At 35.5% G+C, this 26,078-nt stretch overlaps 1 protein-coding gene across 3 annotated transcripts in view; it reads left to right on the top strand.

The window, feature by feature from the left end:
• Positions 1-26,078, top strand: part of Gnpat (dihydroxyacetone phosphate acyltransferase) — a 134,567-nt gene that overhangs the window by 83,336 nt on the left and 25,153 nt on the right. For all 3 annotated transcript variants that reach the window (XM_069841141.1, XM_069841143.1, XM_069841142.1), the window contains exons 6-9: positions 4,176-4,327; positions 11,965-12,334; positions 21,268-21,408; positions 24,654-24,803. In XM_069841141.1, coding sequence (XP_069697242.1) covers positions 4,176-4,327; positions 11,965-12,334; positions 21,268-21,408; positions 24,654-24,803 — 813 coding nt within the window. The remainder of the gene's footprint in view (positions 1-4,175; positions 4,328-11,964; positions 12,335-21,267; positions 21,409-24,653; positions 24,804-26,078) is intronic.

Below are 26,078 nucleotides of genomic sequence, written 5' to 3'. Positions count from 1 at the left end.
ACCTATTGTAACTCACTAAATTCATTATGATGTTGGGTGGGCAGCAGTCCCATACACTGGTCGAAATTTCATGAGAAAATTCCATCTCTGTGAGGACTCGAACCAATGTGCATTTCGTAACTCGTAGCATGATGTCTTAGACCAGTGTTTCTCAAACTATGGTCCGCAGACCACCTGTGGTCCTCGAGGTCTGCCCTTGTGGTCCTTCAAAAAAGACAGAAGAAAAAATAAAATTCAAACGAATTGCGTATTACATTATAGCTGAAAATCTCAGAGATAGGAAATTACACATGACAATCGCTTTCACTTTTTCTCCCAGTACTGACATTTTATGAAATTTATTACCCTATCCGTCTATTGACTTCCCAGTCTACTTTCAGCAACAAAAGAGGGATTTAAAGCACTATGAACGTGGTGTTTCTCGCCATCTTTTCCCTGCACTCCTGGTGCTGCACCTGTAACCCAGTCAGGAACCACCCGAATTCATTACAGAGGAACAAAGTACTGAACCTTTTCATGTATTTATGACTTTAAATCCTTCTTATGTGGTACAAGCTAGTAGTTGTCTATGTCTCTGTTAAATAGTGCCCATTATACATAATGGAAAACTGGCTTCGATCCGGATCTTTGAAAAGAAAGAAACGTGATGATACACTTCATTTAGACACTGCTAATAGTTCAGAAGCTGTGTGTGAAGATATTAATATCAGTGATTCTAGTGCCATTAAATAAATATCTAGTCATTCAAATATAGGTCTAGAACAACTGTGTAAGAATCGACAGGCTCATTCATCTCCCTAATGTGAGTACCAACATTTTTTTTTTTTTTTTTTTAGTTAATAAGTCAAAGATTATCCAAACTGTAATAGCCTTCAATTATTAAAAAAATAAAAAATAAAAAATAAAAAAAAAAAAATTTCTTCTATTAACATTAATTTAATTAGCTAATACTAATATAAAATTAATTGAATTAAATTAATTTTAATTAACTAATTCTAATTTAAAATATAAGTATGCTGGTATTAAAATATGCTACAAAAATTATAAATTTGCTTTCGAAGGGAACGAGAGTAAGGTGATCTGCGGAACTGTTCTGACTTAAAAAAGTGGTCCCCACTTTAAAAAAGTTTGAGAAACGCTGTCTTAGACCATGATGCTACAATGCGGAACTATGTTGAAAATATGGACGTCATAAATATGAAAGTGACATAAAGCTGTAATTTTGAGACCACTCACCTTCAGTAAGGAACTTTAGAGTAATGAGATGGACTATGTATATGTGTAGTGTGTATGTGGATATTGCGTAATTTTTTGGCAAATACGTTGATTTTAATTAATCTCTTTATGAGCGTAATTTCACTTGAAAGACCTGAATGAAATGTTTTATAACCCCTTACTTTTTGATCAAATCATTGTTGTTTGCATTCGAACTTCAAACAGTCACTGGTATAGCTCAGATGGTAGGCATGCTGCACGCTTATCTGAAGCTGTGCTTTGATGTGTGTTCGATTCCTCCTTGGGCTGGTTACCTGGTTGGGTTGGGTTTTGTCCGAGGTGTTTTCTCCAACTGTAAGGCGAATGTCAGGTGATCACAAGGCAAATCCTCAATCTCATCTCGTTAAATACCACCTCACTAACATAAATACCATTGATACTAAATAACTTGGTAATTGATACCACATCTTTAAATATCTGACCAGAAAGGAAAAACTTAAGTCATGGAAGAATTGAGGACCGTTTTTGCAAAACTTGCTAACTGAAAAAACTAAATTTTACAGGAGAGAAAAACACTGTAGTAAGAAAAATTTTGCTGTAACTCTCACATAGCAGAAAGCAAGTTTTGGAAAAACGATCACACTTTGACACACTACAATGAAGAGAAATAATCAAATTTTACTAAGACGCCTTTAACATCATGTAGAGGCCTGCCTTATGTTAACAAATCCATCAAAATATCAATTTTGAAAATTTTGCAGTTAGCAAGTTTTGCAAAAATGGTCCTCAATTGTGCAGTTTATGATTGGCTTTCCATAGTTTACGTGATAAATGGTTTTAAAATTATAACAGTTTTTTTCTCTGTAATTAAAAAATGGCTGTATAATGGGACTTCTAAAATATATATTGGTTGCTTCTGTAAATTGTTTTACCTAAGTGAAGGAAATTTAGTGTGGTCAAAATTAATGATTTTAACCCCTTACCGCATGGGACAGTCTTGCACACACCGGTTTAATATTCAAATAACTTAAGTAGTTCTTTTTTTCTCAACTGATGTCACATATGGTCAAATCCAATTCTTGACAGTGTGCCATATCTGTCCCAGTATGCAGTTTGAAATATTATATGCTTATATTATAAATTATATGAATATAAAACCGGTATGTGCCATATCTGTCCCAGTATGCAGTTTGAAATATTATATGCTTATATTATAAATTATATGAATATAAAACCGGTATGTGCCATATCTGTCCTAGAATGCGGTAAGGGGTTAAGTGCTGGTACCCAGACATTTTGCGTCTTAAGGTTATATTGGGACAAACTTTAATAATGAAATTTGAAATTGCATATTAAAATAAACTTCCAAAATATAAACTGTTTTTATTCGAGACAAATTTTGAAAGGGTATAAAAGAACTACTGTATGTGAATGTCTTTGTAGAATAAACTATAAATTTTGGACTATTGCTAAAACTATTATGTGTTGACTTATGACAGTTATGTAATATGTAGAAAAACTTGTTTATTTTATATCCCTTAAAATTATCCCTCAATAAAAATAGTTTATAATCTCGTAAAGACACAATGTCAAGGCCAAATGATGTGTGTGATTGTTTGTCCTTTTCTCTCCAATCCATTCCTATTTCTTTCCCATCTCTTCTTTTCTCTCTTTTCATCTTCTCTAGTCTCGTCACATTTTCTCTCTTTCCTTCTCAACTTCTGTCTTTTCTTCCCTTTCTTTTCGCATTCTTTCCATTTTTTAAAATAATGACTGAAATGTATGTGAGCAAATACATTATTTTCTTTGTAAACTAATCATTGTGTATGATAACAATAACTGTACATTCAAATACTAACTGTCGATGTGTACTTAAATATGGACTCAGGTTGAAGGTGTTATGAACATTTGAAGGACTTATGGCCGGTTTTTCCAAGTATTGTTAGAAAATTTAACGACTATTAAACTCTAAACAGTTTGTTAATTAATAAAATTGTATATTTTCAACACCAGTTTGGTTTAAGAGATTGTTAACAGTTTGTTAATTTTAAATGTAGGATTTCGGGTAGTTAACTCGTTTAACAGTTAGTTAAATATGGCCGATGTCTCCACAGCTGTTCGAACAGAAGTTGCGAAATTAATATTTTGTGTCTCTCTGTAGGGAATGTTTAGCATATGACTGGTAATATAACATTTAAAAAATACTTTGGACTGTTTAAATACATCACTGTTATTTTATTTCTTTCGTATTTCATATCCATAATAGCAGTGAGGAAATATAACCTTACTTTGTAATAAAATTATTATTCAGCACGTCACCTACAACTTTCATTTGTCAACTGTTTGTTTATGGAGCATGGCCTACTATAACAGGTTGTCATTTTATGCAAGTTTCATGACTCACTCTATAATATAGAATTTAAAGATTAATTTTAGCCAATCAAAAATTGTCTTACATGTGTAGAATCATGCTAACAGACGTTATAATTAAGTGTTGGTTATCTTAAACAAAATTATGTTGAAGAAATGAAAAATTTATTAACAAAGTGTTAGAAATAAACAGACTGTTAATTTAACATTCGTTAAGCAAAATTAAAACTCACTTGGACAAACTGCCATTAGTGTAAGAAGGGCCTGTCCCACGTGTTCAGACTTACGCGATAAAAGATTATTCTTCCACCAAGAAGGGAAGCAATGAGTTTAGCTCCTCTTCTTTAATACCAAGGTTAGGCATATCCCACAATATAAAATTTTGTGAAGATACACACTAGATGGTGCATGCTGTCATTTTGGAGGAAAAAAAAAACTAATTTAGATGGAGGAGTGAGGTAGGCCCTTCTTCCACTAAGCCCTTCATTTTATTTCTGAATAATGTAATTTCCTATGTGGCGCAAACTTGTAGTTGGTCTTTTGGGTATTACTTGCATGGGATCTGTTTATGAGTGGGACTGTTGTTACAGGTTTCCTCTCTATGACCTTGGTGCCATTCTTCACAGGCCGTGTGCCTGACATTACCATAGTTCCTATCAACATTAGTTATGATCGCACCTTGGAAGAGGTTTTATTTGCATTCGAGCTGCTAGGGGTACCCAAACCAAAGGAATCCACTTCAGTAAGTTTATTTTCTGTCCAGCACGTATACTTTTACATATCCTGTTTGCTCTACAGTTTCTTTGTTGTATATTCTATCATCTATTTTCATCTAATTTCTTAAGGTTTCTTTCTATACAGAGTTAGTTAAAAGTCCTGCACCACCTAAATAACTTTTGAACCATATAATTCAGTGACATGAAACTTGGTATGTGAGGATAACCATATACTAAGAACTCAATAATGGTATTACCGAGTTTTTTCTACTTCCGGTTTAACCGGTAACTTTTGAACCATACAATTCAGTGACATGAAACTTGGTATGTGAGGATAACCATATACTAAGAACTCAATAATGGTATTACCGAGTTTTTTCTACTTCCGGTTTAACCGGAAGTAACTCCAACTCTCTTATTTTAAATGGCGTGTGTGTGTGTCTAATGTTCTGGATTTAACAATGAAGTCATCATCCTTATTTTAAATGGAACACCCAATATATTTTTTTTATTTTTGAATAGCGCTCATTAAGAGCTTTTAAAAAATTGCCCACATTTGATACTTCTGTACAAATTCAGTGTTGCTAAGTCAAGAAAACAGAAAAGTGTATCGAATATTAAAATAATAAAATACTCCTTCCTTAACAAAAACAAAACAAAGCTAGCTCACCTTCTAAATTATGTGTTCAAATTGGTAGCCCTCAGCTGCTTGACAGTGTGTCAGTCAATCATAGAAACCATTTAAGGAATGATTTAACCAGCTTTAGGAATATCTTGCACCACTTCCATTATTCGATGCTCCAGATTTCTAAGTTGTTGGGGCCCCACAAAAAATAAGTCCAAAGGCGACAAATCTGGGGATCTAGCTGGCCACTCTATGTGACATCTCCTACCAATCCATCGTTGTGGAAAACCTGGTCTAAATGCTCACGAACATTCTGTCCATAGTGAGCTGGAGCTCCGTCTTGTTGGAAATAGATATCATCTCTGGGTAGACAATGGTTGGCTGGATGTGGAAATAAGTTTGTGATGGCCAGTACTACTTCATTTTCGAGCAAATCCAAGTATCTATGACATCTGAATTTGTACAGAAGTATCAAGTGTGGGAAATTTTTGAAAAGCTCTTAATGAGCACTATTCAAAAATAAAAAAAATATATTTGGTGTTCCATTTAAAATAAGAGTTGGAGCTACTTCCGGTTAAACTGGAAGTATGAAGAACTCGGTAATACCATTATTGAGTTCTTAGTATATGGTTATCCTCACATACCAAGTTTCATGTCACTGAACCGTATGCTTCAAAAGTTACTTAGGTAGTGCGTTTATTATTTTACTATTCGATACACTTTTCTGTTTTCTTGACTTAACAACACTGAATTTGTACAGAAGTATCAAGTGTGGGTACTTTTTGAAAAGGTGTTAATGAGCTTTATTAAAAAATAAAAAAAATATATTGGGTGTTCCATTTAAAATAAGAGAGTTGGAGTTACTTTCGGTTAAACTGGAAGTATAAAAAACTCTTTAATACCATTATTGAGTTCTTAGTATATGGTTATCCCCACATACCAAGTTTCATGTCACTGAACTGTATGCTTCAAAAGTTATTTAGATGGTGTGGGACTTTTAACTAACCCTGTATACATGTGGAAAAAGTGGGAAGGTTTTGTAGAGTGTGCTAGTACTGCTGCTTTTGTGTGATTTTCTTATACATGTCCTTAGAGCATTTAGCTTCTTGTATTAAAGAATAGATATAATACAGGGTAATTACAAATGATTCATCAGGTTTTAAGCGGCTGCGTAAAGAAAAATGTAAGACTTAGAATATTGTATGATACATCAAAATAAATAGAAACTGTCCAAGTTTCGGACACACCTTCACAAGTGTTTGATGTGGCTCCCTTTTGTTACACGACACACATCGATGTGATATTGAAGTTCGTCCCATGCGTGCAGTATCATATCCCTGGTAATGATCTTAAATGCATCTGTAATGCGATCCTTGAGCTCAAAGTTGCTGGTAGTGGTGGCACATACACATACACCCCCAGAAAAAAATCACAGACCGTTAAGTCGGGGGATCCAGAAAGCCACTGTAAAGATGCGGTCACACGTCGCTACTTTTTCTGCGCAACTTTTGTACTGCAGCTGCAAAAATTGCGTGTTGTGTTCACACGTAAGCCAAAAGTAACGCGCTGCATGCTACTTTTCATGCTGTGCAACCCGAGTGCTGCAAAAGTTGCAACTGGAGGTTGCGAGTCTGTTCACACACAAGGCGCTACTTTTGCAGCCGCAGTCATGCTGCAGGTTTCCATCACCATGTTGACTTCTCAATATACATTTTGTGGTTAATAATAATAATAGTTTTATTTTCCCTGGCGGAGTTAAGGCCATCAGGCCTTCTCTTCCACTCAACCAGGATCAAATCACATACAGAAAAATACATACCGGTATACAAATATTAACTTAAAAATAATAATAAATGGTTATGTTCGCATTATTAAGAAACTTGTGCGAAAGCTTACTTATCTATTATTTGCTTTTCTGTTCTAACTAGTATTCAGAAATTGGCATTATATTTACTATAAAGCTTTTAAAAACGCTTATATACTTAAATGATAACCAACAGCATATTCACGTAATCAATGTTGGCAACCCTCCTGTTTGAAACCACGATACGGAAAATTAAAAAAATGAATTATATCATTAGCAAATATGCTCAGACAGTGTTGTGCATTTAGTAACTGTTACAAATAATTTATTTTCATCACATCTAACATTAAAATATATCTAAACAATGAAAGTATCATTGGCACATTTGGGTGGCAACACTGGTCGCAACCGCAGCAAAAGTTTCAACAAAACCGATATAAAAATGCTGCGGCTGCAAACCTGAGAACCCTGTTCACACGTCGCTACTTCTAAGCTGCACGCAGCATGAAAAAGTAGCAGGCAGCAGGTTCGGCAGCCGCTACGTTTCGAGTTGCACCGTTGTTCACACGTCACAGTACGAGAGTTGCGCAGTTTTTTGTACTGCAGCGCTGCAAAAGTAGCGACGTGTGACCGTACCTTAACAATGCTAAGTCATCATCTTCAGCTCATCACCCAATTCAACGGTGAGGGAGTTCTGTGTTCAGGTAGCGACACACTTCAGTGTGCCAATGGTACGGCGCCCCATGAAGTTGGAATATGAAGTTATTGGAATCCTCAGTCACTTGAGAACACAACCATTGCTCCAGCATATTGAGGAATGACATACCAGTCAGAGTTGTCTTCGTGAAAGAAAAGGGGCCGTATACCTTTGATTTAGACATTGCAGCAAACACATTCACTTTTGGACAATCTCGTTCATATTGCACTGTCAAACGTGGTTATTCAGTACCCCAAATGCATACATTATGGCAATTAACTTTGGCACTCAAGTGAAATGTAGCCTCGTCACTAAATATTAGAAGGTCCTCAGAACCATCATTCTCCTCCATAGCAGCCTACATGGAATTACAAAATTGATATCGTTTGACGAGGCCTTCCGGTTTTAGTTTTGTAGCAACTGTATGTGGTACGGTTTCATTCGCAATTGGGTTTGTAAAATTTTCCATACAGTCGGTCCCGAAATATCAAGTTCCTGACTGGTGTGGTATGTTGATTTATGAGGGCTGTGAATGAAACTCGCCCTCACTCTACTGTTTCATTAGAAACACTTGGACATTCACCTTTACTCATGGTACCAGTTGCTTTAAATTTACGATGCCATCGCAGAATGCTTTAATGACATGGCGGTGACGTTCCAGGATATATATTGTTTCTGGAATGCACACTGTACGGTAACAAAAGAAAATGAGTTCTCTTATTCCAAATCTGCTGCTTTCTGCTGCATAGACACCATTTTGAAAACTATGCTTGTGCTGCCGTCTGTCTACACATGCCAGAGTTACAACAAGTAAACTTTCAAAGCTATTGTTTCGATTTATGATTAGCACAAACATATTGCATCCATAGTTCTTTCAAATATTTGACTTAAAACCTGATGAATCATTTGTAATAATTACTTTTTGATTATAAACAGATTTCCAAAATGGAATCAGCCTTATGACTGACTGTTATTTGTCTGTTAATAAATTATATTATTTCAGTATACCTAACTACCTACCTACCTACATTCATACATACTTACATGTTCTGCCCATGGGCAGGTCTTCTTTCACTGCAAACCCAGCATTCTCCAATCTTTCTCATTTTCTGCCTTCCTCTTAGTCTCCATATTATTTCAATATTTCAATGATTAATTGAAAATATAAATTGTTGCATTGTTCATTATTATGTGTCCGTGAATTTCTTTAGATAACTTCTGTATTTGTGAACCAGTTTTGACCAACTTCGTGCATGCACAATTAAGACTGTAGGGTTGGTGCACAAAACCTGCGATTCTGTCTTTCATTTAGATTCTGACTCCAGCTCTGTCGAGGAAGGTCTCTTAGTTGACAAGCTAAAGAGACACTGGAAAACAACAACAAAATCTTTCAGTTACCTGTCTCTTTGCAAATTCATAACTTACTGTTCTGTAAATAAGCAGAAATGTTGCAGTTGAAGGAAGTTGTAGAGAATCATTACCTGTATTGTTACTCAATAATGTATTTTAGTGAGAGTCTGCTATTGTGTTGGGTGTATAGCTGTCGAAAAAAAAAAGTGACCACTCTCTAGAATCTAGGTTTCCTTTGGATATTTTTGCTACAAATCGGAGACAGGCAATGTTACATGTGTTGGACCACGTGGCCTGATATCTACAGTTATAATTGAAGTGTTCTACATGTGACTGTTACAGTGTAGTGGTAGCATTCTGGACTGGTATTCATGAAGTCATGTGTTTGGACACAACCTAGTGGTTTTTATGTTTTTTTTTTTTTTCAGTGAGAGAGAGAAAATATAATTGCTCCTGTCTCTTTTATGACTGTTTTAATAATTAACATCAGGTTCATGAATGGACATAATATCCCATGATATGTTTATTTATTATATTATGACATTATGGCTGCAAATGGAAAGAAAGAAAGATTTTATTCTCAACAGAAATATTTTTTTCGTGGCATAAACAAAACAAACTTACTGGCATCTGCTTTAGAAAATTCAAACAATTAGAAGTTAAAAAAAAAAAAAAAAACTCTTTTCAAATAGCGACTGTTCTCAGCCACAGCATCCCAGGCATTCTGGACGAGCTTCCATAAATCATCAGGACGTCTTTGTGAGGAATTGGGCCAATTTTTCCGCATTTGTTTTTTTACTTGTGCCCACATATTCTCCAAAGGGTTCAAGTCTATCAGTTTGATATCCTGTCTCCTCGCAAACCAGTCTCGAATCTATTGAGATGTGTGGACTAGATAGAAGTCCAGCAGGATATAACAATCTAGCATAAAGAACCATATAACATTCCAGCAACCGTTGATATTTCTGCTGGTTCAATTTCTTGCGAATGCGATGGATTGTGCCCATTCCATGACGAGAAATTCACCCCCAGCATGGCACAGACACTCCACCACTCTGAACACAAATGACAACGTATCTGTGGTCGAATCGGGTGCCAGGAGGACGATATACAAGAGTGGGTCCTTCTTTTGTAGTAGAAAAGGTGACTTCTTCAGAAAAGATTACTCATTTCCAATCCCGATCACCATTTCCCACTGCAAAGACTGAATGCTCTTTTATATGCTCCTCTTTCCTAGTAATGGTATGTCGAGATCTCAAATTAACGGCCCTTAAACGATTTCTCACAGTCTGTTTGTGGCCAGGGAAATTAACAACTGCCTTCAAAGTAGCAGTGGTATGAAAGGGATTGCTTTCAACCTCTGCCACTAATTTGGCGTCCTATTTTGTTGAAATTTTTCTTCTACCACTCCCAGCTTTTCAGCCAAAAATTGTTGAACGTTGATAATTTTGCACCCATCTTCGAGCTGTCCTTTCTGGAATGTCAAAATGCCTACCTGCGTCGGATTCTGAAAAACCTAAGGTGAATCTCAGCCAATATTACACTTTCTTTCTTTCCTGCACCTCTTTGTGGAGCCATGTCAGCCAAAGTTGCAAGCAGAAATGGCATCCTGATTTCCTTGAAGAGTGTTAACCTCTACCTAGGTCTTAAAATAATGGCAAAGCATTCACTGTGATACAAATTTACATTTTCAGTTAGAAAATAATAATAGAAAATAATAATATAAATACAAGTTAGAGTCTTATTAATAACTATATAATTTACATTCATGAATTCCACAAAGTTAAAAAAAAAGGCCATAATCATGACCTCAGAGCCGTAATTTGTTTTCGAAAGATGTACATTGAGCTGTATGCATACACTATGTACTTAATCATTGCTTTGGTTATAGTTACAAATACTACTGCTGCTGCAACATCTACAAATACTCTGTATTATTGTCATAAACGTAACCTTTTTATATCATTATTAAATATTCAGAATATAATCTAAAAGAATATTACTTGTAGTGTTTCTGACAATGCATTACATACCAAGTAAATGCTGTAGCTCAATCGGAAGAACGTCGGAATTTAGATGTCAACGTCTCAGGTTCAAATTTTCGTCACTCCTTTTCATTTTATTGTGTTACAAGATAGTATAATGTAATATAAGAAAAAAACTAACATCTAGTATTATGCAACTGTATTGTTCCAAACCAAGCATTAAATTTATATTATTTACATCGCTAAAGAATGATAACAGAATATAATAACTTGAATATTATTTATATCGCTAAAGAATAATAACAGAATACAAATGATAACTTGAATATTATATATATCGCTAAAGAAAGATAACAAAATAAAATGATAACTTTAATATTATTTATATCGCTAACAAATGATAACAAAATAAAATAACTTGAACAAGGGAGATGCAGACACTAGATCCCACACTAGATAAGAAGTAAAATCATGTGCTTTAAGTGCAGCCTGATCATCTAATGTATCAGCCTGATTATCTAAGAAGATACATATCTTTTTACCAATATTGCCTTTACCTTTTGATAGTAATGGAAGAATCTGAAGACACTGCCATACTAGATTAGAAATAAATTCACGTGCTTGAAGTGCAGTCTGATTATCTGAGAAAATATTTGTTTACCAGTAGTGCCTTTCTGCCTGAAACACCATATAATATCTTCCAAGACTGAAATTAACTTCAGTTATACGAGGTTCATGTAATCATCTACCTTAATACCATCAATGAACTAAGTATTGTTGAACCCCTACCATTCCAGCCCATCTTAGTTCTTACATTAATTGTGAGATGAAAAATTAAACCCTGTAATGCTTGGTTAAAAGTCCGTGATGTGCGTACGTTAATGTACAGATCGATTATTTAGTCTTGACAGCTCGACGATGCGAAAGAGGGGAAGTAATAGGAGTAGTGGGGAGAGCTGCGGAGTAGAGATAAGGGTGAGCAGTCGGTAAAGGAATGCAGTACAACTTAACTGTACTAGAAACATACTGCTCTACCTCACACATGACATCCAATCGCTCTGAAGGCAAGCGACTGACTAACCCAAACACTCCTTGGTGCAACTAAATGGACTCACCTGACCCAGGCACACATTGCTGACAACATCAGGACTAAATAATCGTACTGTAACTACTGCTCTATTACATACTTGCTTTGATTGCAGGGACTAATAAAAGCTTTGAATATGCTGAACGAGAAGTATGGGAAGGTATACATAGATTTTGCGGAGCCAATATCAGTGAGAGAGCTTTTTGAATCCAGTGGACTGCATCGTCGTTTGCCTACCCCAGAATCTCCGCAGGTTCAACATGTTATGTCACCAGAGGAGACATCATTCTGCGTGGAATTAGCACATCATGTAGTGCAGCAACAGCAGCGCCATTCAGTTATCAGTGCATTCAACTTGATGGCCATCATTCTCAATAACTCTGTGCTCGAAGGCACTGGTCCGCCTCTTTTGCAAGAGATTGTGGCCAATGTTGCTTGGTTTAAGTCTGTCATGGAAATGTTGGGCGCTCTAATAGATATACAAGGTGAGCTTTTGTTTGTATCTAATAATAATTCTTACAGTTCGTGTGATAAGATAAAGTGCATGTTTTTCCCACACCACCTTCTCTTGATTCAGGGTCACAGCAGCAAATGAAAAGTCCAGTTTCTGTGTGAAACCAGTACCCACACTGCATTCGTTTAGGTTGTCATGAAAATGGGCATAGTTGCCAGCTTTTTTGTATCACTTGGGCACACTTTACTATGTGAGGGTGATTTAGGTAGAGTGACAACTCTGTTCTTAGTGCATATGTTAAACATTAGGTACTTTCTCTTATTGCAGGGATTGCAGATCTGTGTATGAAATTCTTTGTCATAAAAGCTCTTCATTCTGACACAGTATGTCTGTACTACTAGGCTAGTTGGTGATTGTGGTCGTTTGGAATAATACTTGAATACATTGGTATAAAATATAATCTTTAACTTTTGGAAAATATAAAGAAAAAGAACATTAATATAGAAATAATGAAATTACTGACAGTAGAAATTATAGCTACATTATATCCAAAATCAGAGTGGTTACACATTTACACAGGTGGATCCATGCAACAAAATAATATTGCTGGAGCTGGTATTTATTGTTATCTTTTTTGCCTTTACCTTACACTACTCGCTGTGATAGTGAATTAGAAGCAACAGTCTGCAACAATTAATTTACAGAATGAATTTTATTATTTTATTCATTTATCAAAGTACTGTAGTCATATTTTGTGATTCAAAATCTGCAATTCAGGCTGTTTCATTAACATCAGAAGACAAGAGAATAAGAAAAATGTAAACCAAAATAGTTGCTTTACAGTGGATATTTTTTTATTTTGGATGGAAGGAAAATGGAAATGCAGACTTTTTGAGAGAAAAGTAATCACAGTCCAAAAATCGTTTCATTCTGAGATTTCTTATTATTCAGAAAAATTATGAATACAAAAAAATTATAAACGAACAGTATAAATATGTAATAATAAAAAAGCCAGTGAAATAAGTCTTGGCGCGAAATTACCCAAGAAGAACAGCAGTAGGTATATTTAGGCTAGTAACTAACTGGACATGGCTGTTTGTTAGCGCATCTCTTCAGAATTGGAATTTATAAATCACCAAAATGTATTCTCTGCAGAGAAGAATATTTATCTGTTAACTTGCATATACTGAACTGTAAAGCCATCACCTTTCAGATAAAAGTGTTAATAACATCACAGACATTTACTGGCATATTAGAAAACAGATAGAGAAAACCCAATGTTCTGAGCATTTGATTGATTGATTGATTGATATATTTATCGTCCACACCTGTGGAGTAACAGCGTGTCTGGCCGTGAAACCAGGTGGCTCGGGTTCGATTCCTAGTCAGGACAGTTATCTGGTTGAGGTTTTTTTCCGGAGTTTTCCATCAACCCAATATAAGCAAATGCTGTGTAAGAATCAGTACTGGACCCCGGACTCATTTCACCGGCATTATCACCTTCATCTCATTCAGACGCTAAATAACTTAAAGGAGCAGTCCGCGATAAAATTAAGTTGGCTTTAATCAAACACGTTTTTCAATCTAAGTAGAATGTAATTTACCGCATGTCAATGCGAGGCATAGTTCTTGAGTTACCGAATCCGCACAAATACTTATGACGTCACAGCCACTGAACTGGTGTGATTGCATAGTAGGCCGAGAACATTCCGAGTGCAGCGCTTTATATTAAATAATCTTCTCGCGCCGTAATACACGTGAACAGAATTTCGGACTTAGTTGTGATTGAGTGAAGTTATATTTTGCTTTTCATTTAATCATAAAACAGCACATACCAACGTTATGGTTTTATATAGGGCATATTTTCTTTTATATGAACGACTTTGAACTACAGTAGACTAAACAGAAGAAATTGTATCGTAATACAGTTTAAAATGCCGTGGTGTTGTGATTTTTCGTGTTCAGAGGGAAGAACAAAAGCACAACATGGAGAAGGGGTATCATTTCATGTATTTCCGAGCAGAGAAAAGTCACCGCAAATATTTAAAACATGGGCAAAGAAAATCAACAGAAAAGATTTTACACCATCGAAAACTGCTGTTGTGTGTTCTAATCATTTCCAAGAAATTAATTTTGAAGAATCGTGTCTATTAAAAAGACGTTTAATGAAAGACAATAGAACTTCTTTGAAAATGAAGAAAACTGCTGTCCCTTATTTTTGAAAGGAGAATCTCCCCAAGACAGTTCTAATACTAAGCGCTCCTCTGCTTATAAATGAAAAAAGGTCGTCGAAGAAGTAATAGCAAGTTGCAGTGATGCATCTATAGCTGAAAATATTGACGTATGTGTAGTTCTCGATGAGGCTGAAAATTCACAGAAACCTAATATAAACAAAGCTGTGCAGTGTGAGATAGGGTGAGAGACGCTAAGAAATGTGTGTGGTGAATCAGATGTGAGTGAGCCATAAACTGACTTAGACAGATCTTTTCAAACAGAAGAAGAAACTTCAAATTCTAATTCATCAGGTATAAGGTACAAATTGTTTGAAAATTTTTCAAAAATTTTACAACTATATTCCATCGGCAAGACAACATTTTATAAAATAATTTCAAAATTAGTAGAACCAACAGTAGGTGTAGTTATTTTCACATTCATGAACAACTTATCAATTCCCTAAAAGATAAAAACGTGTGAATCGCGGTGATGACCAATTTGACTCACCCTGGTTACAGTGCAAAATATGTGACTTATAGTGTAATGGACCTCGATTCAGATAATCTTATAGACTTCATAGTTCTGCAAAAGGGCCTAATTGTAGGCAATCTTGAAAAAGCAGCATGCGAAAAAGTTCTACATCGCCTAAAAGAAAAAATGAACATTACCCTCTCTGTCGGACCACAATAGAGGAATTAGGAAATTCATAAGGACCAAATATGAATGGTGGACCATCAATTTGACATTTGGCACATTGCAAAAAGCTTATCTAAAAACCTTGAAGCCGCTGCAAAAACATATGAGAAAATACAAATGTGGAAAGACAGCATCATAAATCACTCATGGTGGTTATGTACTACATGTGAAGGTGATTCTGACGACTTAGAAGACAGATTCATTGCTGTATTAAATCATGTTTGTAATATACACGAACAGAGACATATAAAAAATGTGCACACATTCACCCATATAATAGCGAGAGGGAATGGATCGAACCTGGACCCAACGATTACAATGCTCTGAAAAATGTTGTATGCAACCCTGCCTTTTAAAAGACTTAAAGCAGACTAATCAGTTTTGTCACACCAGCAAACTTGAATCATATCATAACGAGAGTTTGGTTTACATTCCTAAGAGAAAACACTTTCCATATGATGGAATAGTAACAAGAACTATGATTGCGATAGTGGGCCATAATTACAACGTGAAAAGAGATGTAACTGGCTCCAGACTCCAGTACCCTAAAGTCACTAAACGATGGATGGAAAAGAAAACATACAGCAGGAAGGAAAATGCGTGGAGAGAAGATATACAGAGAAATGTGTTGGAAGTAGCTCATGGTTACCCACTACTGCAATTCGATGATCCACATGTTTTAGAGTTCTCTCAAACAAGCCCCGGTGCCTAAACCGTGTGACTCAACAACTATTGTGCAATAGAATAATATAAACCATGTACTAATTTATTGCTGACATTAGATAAACACGTATCTATAGTCCCTTCATAACGAATATTTCACGTCTCACATACATTCACTCACTCAGTGAAGACGTTGACTTAGGTTATAATTGATCAAAATATTAAACCTTTTCAGTTTGAACCCTTATCAGACCCAAGTCGTTCTAATCACAGAATGGAACAGAATGCATTGTACACGGGATTTAAAGTGGGATAGAGTTATTATTATTATTATTATTATTATTATTATTATTATTATTATTATTACTATTACAGTATATGCATATGATAGGTCCTAAGTGAGTTAATAATAACTGACTGTAACATGAATTTGTATTTATTTGATCTACACTATATGTCAAATGGAACTGTACAATGCAGTCTTATGAAGCGATCAGTGGTTATGACGTCAGAGCTTGCAGTAAGACCTTTAATATTTCACAAACTGAAAGGCGTAGAGAGATGAGACAAACGCCGTTAATCTAAGGATTACTTAGGTAAACATCCTACAATATAATCAAAATTTCGAATTTTATCGCGGACTGCTCCTTTAAGATATTGACAAAGCATCGTAAAATAACCTACTAAAATTATATATATAATATATAGCGAAATTTATAAACTTGTACTTGCTATTTGGGAAAAGGAAATTGTACCAGAACAATGGAAGGAGTCCATAATTGTACCTATTTTTAAGAAGGGGGACAAAACCAACTGTGGTAACTTTCGAGGAATATCACTTTTGTAGGTGTCGTACAAAATTTTGTCCAATATTCTTTTGAGAAGATTAACTCCGTACGTAGATGAAATTATTGGGGATCATCAGTGCGGTTTTAGGCGTAATAGATCGACTATTGATCAGATTTTTTGTATTCGACAAATAATGGAGAAAAAATGGGAGTATAAGGGTACAGTATATCAGTTATTCATAGATTTCAAAAAGGCATATGACTCTGTTAAGAGTCTTATTTAATTTGGTATTTCCAAGAAACTAGTTCGATTAATTAAAATGTGTCTCAGTGAAACATACAGCAGAGTCCATATAGGTCAGTTTCTATCTGATGCTTTTCCAATTCACTGCGGGCTAAAGCAGGGAGATGCACTATCACCTTTACTTTTTAACTTCGCTTTAGAATATGCCATTAGGAAAGTTCAGGATAACAGGCAGGGTTTGGAATTGAATGGGTTACATCAGCTTCTTGTCTATGCGGATGACGTGAATATGTTAGGAGAAATCCACAAACGATTAGGGAAAACACGGAAATTTTACTTGAAGCAAGTAAAGCGATCGGTTTGGAAGTAAATCCCGAAAAGACAAAGTATATGATTATGTCTCGTGACCAGAATATTGTATGAAATGGAAATATAAAAATTGGAGATTTATCCTTCGAAGGGGTGGAAAAATTCAAATATCTTGGAGCAACAGTAACAAATATAAATGACACTCGGGAGGAAATTAAACGCAGAATAAATATGGGAAATGCATGTTGAGAAGCTTTTATCATCTAGTCTGCTGTCAAAAAATCTGAAAGTTAGAATTTATAAAACAGTTATATTACCGGTTGTTCTGTATGGTTGTGAAACTTGGACTCTCACTCTGAGACAGGAACATAGGCTAAGGGTGTTTGAGAATAAGGTGCTTAGGAAAATATTTGGGGCTAAGCGGGATAAAGTTACAGGAGAATGGAGAAAGTTACACAACGCAGAACTGCACACACTGTATTCTTCACCTGGCATAATTAGGAACATTAAATCCAGACGTTTGAGATGGGCAGGGCATGTAGCACGTATGGGTGAATCCAGAAATGCATATAGAGTGTTAGTTGGGAGACCGGAGGGAAAAAGACCTTTGGGGAGGCCGAGACGTAGATGGGAGGATAATATTAAAATGGATTTGAGGGAGGTGGGATATGATGATAGAGACTGGATTAATCTTGCACAGGATAGAGACCGATGGCGGGCTTATGTGAGGGCGGCAATGAACCTTCGGGTTCCTTAAAAGCCATTTGTAAGTAAGTAAGTATATATATATATATATATATATATATATATATATATATATATATATATATATATATATATATACACTCAATTTTAGTGAATACCCATAGTGTCATTTAACACACTCTTTATGCCAGCTGTTCTTTGGAAAAAATATTTAGGCACCACAGAAAATCATAACAAACTTTTCTTTTGTAGTGTAGGCTTTCACGGCCAGAGTCTATAGATCTAGATTCATTTTCCGGGCTGAGAGGCCGTGGTCTGTTGGTTGGTTTTCTACGAGACGTTTCGTCTGCAACTGTGGTAGACATCTTCAGTGGAGTAGTATCTGAGGTCGCAACTGAGGTCTGAGGTTGCGACCTCAGATACTACTCCACTGAAGATGTCTACCACAGTTGCAGACGAAACGTCTCGTAGAAAACCAACCAACAGACCACGGCCTCTCAGCCCGAAAAATGAATCTAGATCTAAAGCTTTTCTTTATTTTTGTTTAATTTTTCAAACCCGTAATTATCTAATAATATGATGCTAATTGTTTCACGATTATATACTGTAGCCCAGTAGTTTCCAAACCATGTGCTATGGCTCCCTTGGCACTGTGGGGCTGAGCTGCAATGAACATGCTAAACTTTAGCAGGTCCTAATTCTATTTGCAATATTATATGGTTGCGAAGTTTGTTTTTGGATGCTGTGATAAAAACAAATGCTGTGTGAAAATTGATGATGATGATGATGATAATGATGATGATGTTCTAATGCCTAAACATTTGGCTATGTAATGATATTATAAATAAGAAACATTTGGTGATAAAGCTTTTAGTTTTCTTGCACTTCAATATATTTTATGGATGGTATAATGCATTAATAGAGTTGTGCGTCTGTTGAAATGATCTAGATTCATTACTTCATTTAAATTGCTCAGAATACAATTTGATTTGTTGTAAATTCTCATCCTTTGTAGATGTGTCTGTCCATAGCCTGAACAATTCAACTATAGATTTTCGTGGTTCTTTGGATATTACTCCCGGATTTAGTAAAGGGTAATGAGAGAAAACAAGGAATGTCCATTTTTAGTGATTTTATGGTATACTGAGGATCACGTAAGAGTAATTCCTAAAAGACTAAATTGGCCGTCTCTTCAGTGTTGCCAACTAATAACAAAAAAGGATAAAATCACACTATGCCATGTACTATAATAATAATAATAATAATAATAATAATAATAATAATAATAATAATAATATAGTATTAACAATAATGATGTGTAGAATTGTACAGCCAAGTACCTAAAACCAACGCCTGGATTTTTAATAAGTCTGGACTATCTACATCTGAATGGGTAACCTGCCTTAAAATGCACGCCAATTTAGCAGCAGTTAGAGGAGTACCTGGTCGCTCTTTGGACGGATCCCAGTGCAGACATGGCTGCCCGGAGACTGAAACCCTTGCCCACATCCAAGGTCAGTGTAACAGAGGTTTACTCCTCCGAAATGCCAGACACCATCATGTTCAGTCCTTAATTGCAACTGCTTTAAGAAAAAAGTCTTGGATAGTAGAAGAGGAAGTTTTTTGCCTTGCTACTAATGGCTCCTCTAGACGTATTGACATCATAGCGTATTCCCAGACTACCAAGAAAGGATATATAATTGATCCTACCATAAGGATTGAAATGGGGAGTAGCCAGTCGGAGGATGTCAATAAAGAAAAGATCAACATTTATCTGCCAACAGTTGATTACATCAAAGCAAAATACCAGCTTGAAGACATTGAGGTGATTGGTCTTCTTATTGGAGCTCGTGGTGTGATTCCCAAGTTCTTTGAAAGCTTCAGGAAAACTTTTGAACTACCACAGACACTTACTGCTGACATCATAACTTCAGTTTTGAAATGCTCTTGCCAAATTCTGAGTCATCATATTCACTCTGTTTAATTTTTTTTCTTTTCTTCACTTTATAATTCATATATGTTTATTTTAATTTTATTTCTACAAAATTTATGTAAACATTTAATATTGTAAAATTCATGTATACTGAGTCCTTTTGGGCTACCTCCAATGGGAGGCAGTCATTATTATTATATATCACATCTCAAATTTATGTTGGGGAGGTGTTTTCTAAAAGGTTCAATAATTTGTGAAAAAGTATATTTTTCTTCTGGACCTCTCACACATTATGTTAGTAGTTAGTAGATTAGTGTATGATCTAATATTAAAATGTATTTTGTCTAACAACATGAAATTCATTGCTTTGATTAAACGGTTTATGATTGACGAAACCTAACCTAAAAATGTATTTTGTTTGATCACTTGAAATGATTAGTATGAATTCCGAAAATGAATGCCATTTTGAAATTTATGCTGTAGAATATTTACTCCATTATTGTAATAAAAGTCTAAACACGAAAGAAATTAATTAAAATGTGAAATGGTATTTCTGTCGATTACCCAAGGGCTTGTATGACACGAAATATGTTATATTTATTTACACTTAGCCTACCAGACTCTAATCATGAAATTGTAACCACAACACAAAGCAATACATACAATAACTATTATGTATTAACATTAATACTGATATTAATTATTAGTATGTTCAAATTTCACTAGCTTCCAGTAATGGGCTCAGAAATCTAGTACAATTTGAATTTTCAGAATTCAAACTACTGACAACCTGTGTCACTGCTGCCAACATAACAGTTATAAAATCACTACCAGTTGTAGTATTTCTCAGTACCAAAATTCGAAACGAAGTTGGCAAAAGAAAATTCAATCTGCAAACTAGAAAATAACCATAATCCACTAGCTTATGTAGTAATGGGGGAAAAATGGTTAGGTTTCACCCTTAAGGTACTGGCATTAAGTAAGCTGACCCGGACTATATATAGCGCATTCCGTAGTTGGGAACTGAGACTACAGAACTGTCCAGTCACAAAAAGTTTAAAAGTGAAAATGTTCATGTAAGGTAACATTATACATTTGGTATAATAGTTAAAAACCAGGAATATTCTAGTATTAAAATTTGTTTTTCTTAGTACTGCTGTTTTGTAACATTCCCTGTCTTCTCCCAACCCCCTTCAATTAAGATAATCTGCCATTTCTTGTCTAGCAATATCTTCATTATGTGGCTTCTGAATTGTTCTACAGAGTAGAATGAAATACTTTGGTTATCTCTTCCCTGAGCTTAGTTTAATGTCTGTGTAATTTCATACTTTCTTCTCCTCCATTACAGTTCTACATAACTCATAAAAATACTCTTTCGGATTTTAATACAGACATTTATAATTCTGTTACAGGTGGTCTTTCAAGTGTGGATGCAGCTGTGAAGGAAGCCATTTCTGTACACAAATCTCTAGTCACTCTTACACAAACCAACCATTTGAAGCTAGTTAAGATTCATACATTTTCACGCAAGATGGATACAAGTAAATTAAAAGGTAGGCATCTTACCTCAAGATGACACTCTCTGAGGCTTGTAGCCTGGTGCAGGTGATACACGCCTTTAAATGTGTGTGATATTCAGTATTAGTATATTGTAAAAAATTACTCAGCAGTAGAAGATAATTGAGTAAACGAAAAGAAATTGATAGTAGAAGTATGGAAATTCGAAGTGGGATTCACTTTCATACTGGTCTATATTGTTATGTTATCTGTTAGGCTATGCTGACTTAGGGTACACACACAAAGAAAGCATGTAAATGCAGGTAACCTGCTCGCTGGCTGCCAGCACCAATTGCCTGCGCCTGTCGGCACTGAGTGGTGCACACAGAGAACGCGTGTTAAAGCGGTAAAACCTGCCAGTTGCTTTCGCGATGACTAGCTCGTCTAATGAAGACTTTCTTCTATATTTTGATAGTCTTATATAGATGTATTAAAAGAGACTACAAAAAAATTCACATTCATCCAATAAATCGTTCTAGAAAAAAGGTGGTGAATAGCATCACTTCTTTAATGAGCTGAATGCAGAAGAAGATACAATTTTTCAGTATATACCAGAATCACTTTGGAAACATTAATTTATTACATTTTAAATGCAGTAGAACATATTTTAACCAAAAACTGGTGTAATTGACATGTATGGTAGTAGATTTTTTAAAAAGTGTAGGTATTCGTCTCCTCACTTTTTTGACCATGTTTTCTACTTGTTTTATTTTGTAAATACTGAAGCTTTTGCCTTTAAATATGTAGCACAGAATCATTGAATACATCTGTTGGCCTATGTCTTTTTTTTTTTTTTTTTTTTTTTTTTTTGGATTCCAAAAACGTTGTAGTAATATCAGGGACTCTGATGCAGTGGGTCATCATTAGATCTCGGATTTTAGGTTAAATGCCTATTTTTTTTCTGTAGAGGTAAACTAAAACTAGTTAAATATCTTCATATTTTATGTAAAATATGAACATTTGAAAGCGGTTTTATGGTGCTTAAAAACGCTGTTCTTCAGTTGGTTCCCAAACAAAATATCAGCAATGTGAGTTGGTTCCCCATGTTCAAATATCAACAACGTGAGTTGGTTCCCCATATTCAAATATCCAAGGCTGTGATTTTGTAGCAGGCTGTGTGGGACATGGATGCTAATCGATCATGTAGCAGAGTAGTTGTTATTGCCTATAACGCCACCTATAATCGATTATGACCTTTACTTCTTCCTTAGAGCGAACAACCAACTGTTGTGAATCTTTTCACAGTAAACTTAATGCGCACTTTTGTGCTCCACACCCAAATATATTTGCACTTGCAGATGCTCTGAAGGAGGTTCAGTGCGATGCTTACATTAAGCTTAGGAGTAAAAGTAAATGTAGGCCTAAGATAATGCAACAAAAGGAAACTTTTGCGAAAGATTGGATGGAAAAGCTTTCTGATGGCAGTGTAAGTAGATATGCATTCCTGCGACACGTTTGTTTCAAATTTTTACCAGTACAGAAATAAAATTATGAAGTTATTCGACGCAGCGTGTCCGCCAAGCACAAAACATTTTTAACCTACCTACTACTGTAGACAGTAGTTGACAGTCCTAAGTCTGTATAAAATGGGAAGGGAAATGTTTTCTGTCTTGATCTAGCGCGGGAACCAGTTGCAGTACACAGGAGAAACCAACCTGGAACCAACTCGAGTATAGCTCTGGGACGAACTGGGAACTAATTCACAGATTTGGGAACCAATTCCAGTACAGCCCTTAAAAATGCCTGTATTGCCCATTGAGACCTGTTTTTAAGGTTTAGAGCATCTCTATGTTACGTATATATTTTTCAATTACCATGTAGCAGTGAAAGAGAAAGTTTTGAATGTCATGCGGTGCGTATTGTTCAAGTATCCTGTAACAGTTTGGTTGTGGAAAAAAGAAATTCCTGGAAGGTGTCTGGTTTTGTTGAGTACTTGAGCAGACAGTAGAAATGTGATGAATCGGGAGGATGTAGCTCTCTCTAAAGAAATCCGCATGGCAAATATTGCTAGATTTAAATATGCATCCATTGCTTCGGTAACATTAGGAAGAATTTTTTTCCATTAAAAATGGTTCTGTCTAAGAAAAGGCAAAGTTTCACAATAGAAAATGAGAGAAAAACGTAGTTATGTATTGCAATGCCAATTATGCATAATGTGTTAATTGTAAATTCATTGGTAAATTAATTCATTTAATTTAATTGTAATATGAGCAACGTAAATGAATATAATAATATTAGTTCTAAGAATGAGCTCCTTGACTATATATAGAATACAGGCGTCAACAACCAGTGAGCAGGAATTAACAATTCATTCCGGTAAACTTGTAGGCACTTGTTGCATGCGTTGACAAGTACGAACCTGTATCCTTTCTGTTCGGACCTCATTAGTTAACATGCAGAACTTCTTGGCGTGGGTAAGCGCGTGTCGGCGCCGGCAACCTGAAAGCAGGAAACCAGCGTTCTTTGTGTGCGTACCCTTAGGGAAAGTAAACTGCAACTGACAGTCATGAAATCTGGTGGCAGTACTGTTTTAAAAAGTTATTTGTTTCAAAAAGTTGCTGACCATTTATACCTGTAACCTAGGTATGTTTTGAATCTACTCTTCACACCTTACAATTTAGATTAGATGTCATTAAAATATCACTTTTTGACACTGTGACTTTTCCTTGTCAGATTTCAAAGCAGGTCGAAGTTAGATCCCTTTCCCTTAACTGAAGTGTATTTTATATATAAATTATTTTAGTTCTGTATATAGCTTATCAAACATTAATTTATTATAACACAAAGTATTGTCACATGTAATAAAGGACGAACGTTTTCGACTTATATAAAAGTAATGTTCAGTTGAGTAGAATCACTTAGGAACACAATGTTATAACAGATTATAGTATTTTACAATTTGTGTGTTGGTTATGCATGTTGTATGGGTCTTAAAAACACGTATCATGAGCAGCATAATAAATATGTATGTATAAATAGGAGCACTGATGGAATTGAAATTAACTATAACAAACATTAAAATATAAACCTCACATTTATTTGAATAATCAAGAAATTCAGTACAATTCAACTCCTAAGATCCTAGGATTAATTTTTGATGAAAAACTTTTATGGAAAACACATTTAACCAATGTTGCTTCGCAGTGTCTACCACGTCCAATGATTGTGTGATATGTTATTTCTCTTTGATTAATTTCTGAAAAATGAACAATTGCAGTAATTTGAAATCTTTTTTTTCCAGGGCACAATCTGTCTGAGCAAACAATGGATGTTGCTGTACCTATGGTAATGCTACAACATTATGTGAATCCATGTCTCCACTATCTCATTGGTCCAGCAATTCTTACTCTTGTCATGAGGCACTTGGATGTTCAAATGGAAATTTCACGAAGTAAGATCCTACAAGAATCCAGCTAGTTGGATTCGAATTAATAAGGAAGGATGGAATTCTCCCACCTCCCCTTGTGAAAGTTTTTTCCTAGCTTGTAGTATGTACAGTGTGTCCCAAATTGATGTATACACATTTTGAAACACTATTTTCTCAGCAACGAGATGAGACAGAAATACGATTTTTGTGGTTTTGTATTCCTTAAGCCTGTACATGTTCAAAATGGCCCCCTTCCGCCACAGTACACTCCCAACAACAATGTACAACAGAGCGACAGCACTGCTACTTACAGATCGGTTACTAAATCTACGTATTACTCTGTGAAAAGATTTATTAAATCTACATATAGACTTCAACAAACAAAATTTGATAACACAGTCTCAAGGAAAAAAAATGGAACTCTCTGCGTCATAATCCACAGTTAATTTCTGATTTACTATGCAGATTGTCTGTAGCTGCATTTAGATTGGCAACAGGCCATGCATGACAGTTTGGCCAAACACCTGCATAGAATTGGAATATATCAGTCCCCTAACTGCCCATTGTGCAACTCAAACCAAGAAATGGATTCAGAACACCTCAAAATCTGTGCTTCAATGGCTGACCATGACAATAACTTTGAAAAATATTGGGGTGCAAGAGGTCAAATGACTTTATTGTCAAATGCCTGACGTTAGAGAATAACAACAGAGCAACATACAAACTAGATTGTTGCTAATGGAATATCATTACAGGCATGTTCAATCTGAACTCTCAGTTCCTCCAGCGTTTGTGGTTTTGTGGCGTACACTGTGTCCTTTAGAGCTCCCCATAGGTAGAAGTCTGGAGGGGTTAAATCAGGAGATCGAGGCGGGAATTCCACAGCACAGCACTTCCTCTTCATCCTATCCATCTCTGATTGAGTGTGTGATCGAGAAAATTTCTTAAATTGACACGAAAGTGAGCTGGAGCCCCGTCTTGTTGAAAGTAAAACCCATTTTCATTCTGTAAGAGGTCATTAATGACGTGGAATCTTGGTTTCCAACATTTGCAGATATTTCTCACCTGTGACAGTTCCTTCGAAGAAGTACGGCCCAATTATTCCTCTGGAAGACATCATACTGTTATTCCTGAAAGATTGACGGCCTTATCTTGAAAGATATGTGAGTTTTCGTTAGCCCAGTACACACAATTGTGGGGGTTAATTGTGTCATTAAGTTTAAATGTGGCTTCATCTGACCAAACAAGTCTTGAAAATTTTCCCTTTCATCACACATGTTCAAGAACCACTTACAAAAT

Source organism: Periplaneta americana, chromosome 12 (assembly GCF_040183065.1).
Source record: "Periplaneta americana isolate PAMFEO1 chromosome 12, P.americana_PAMFEO1_priV1, whole genome shotgun sequence".
Taxonomy (NCBI): Eukaryota; Metazoa; Arthropoda; class Insecta; order Blattodea; family Blattidae; genus Periplaneta; species Periplaneta americana.
Note: the sequence above shows the minus strand (reverse complement) of the source record. Positions and strands in the feature narration are given on the sequence as shown.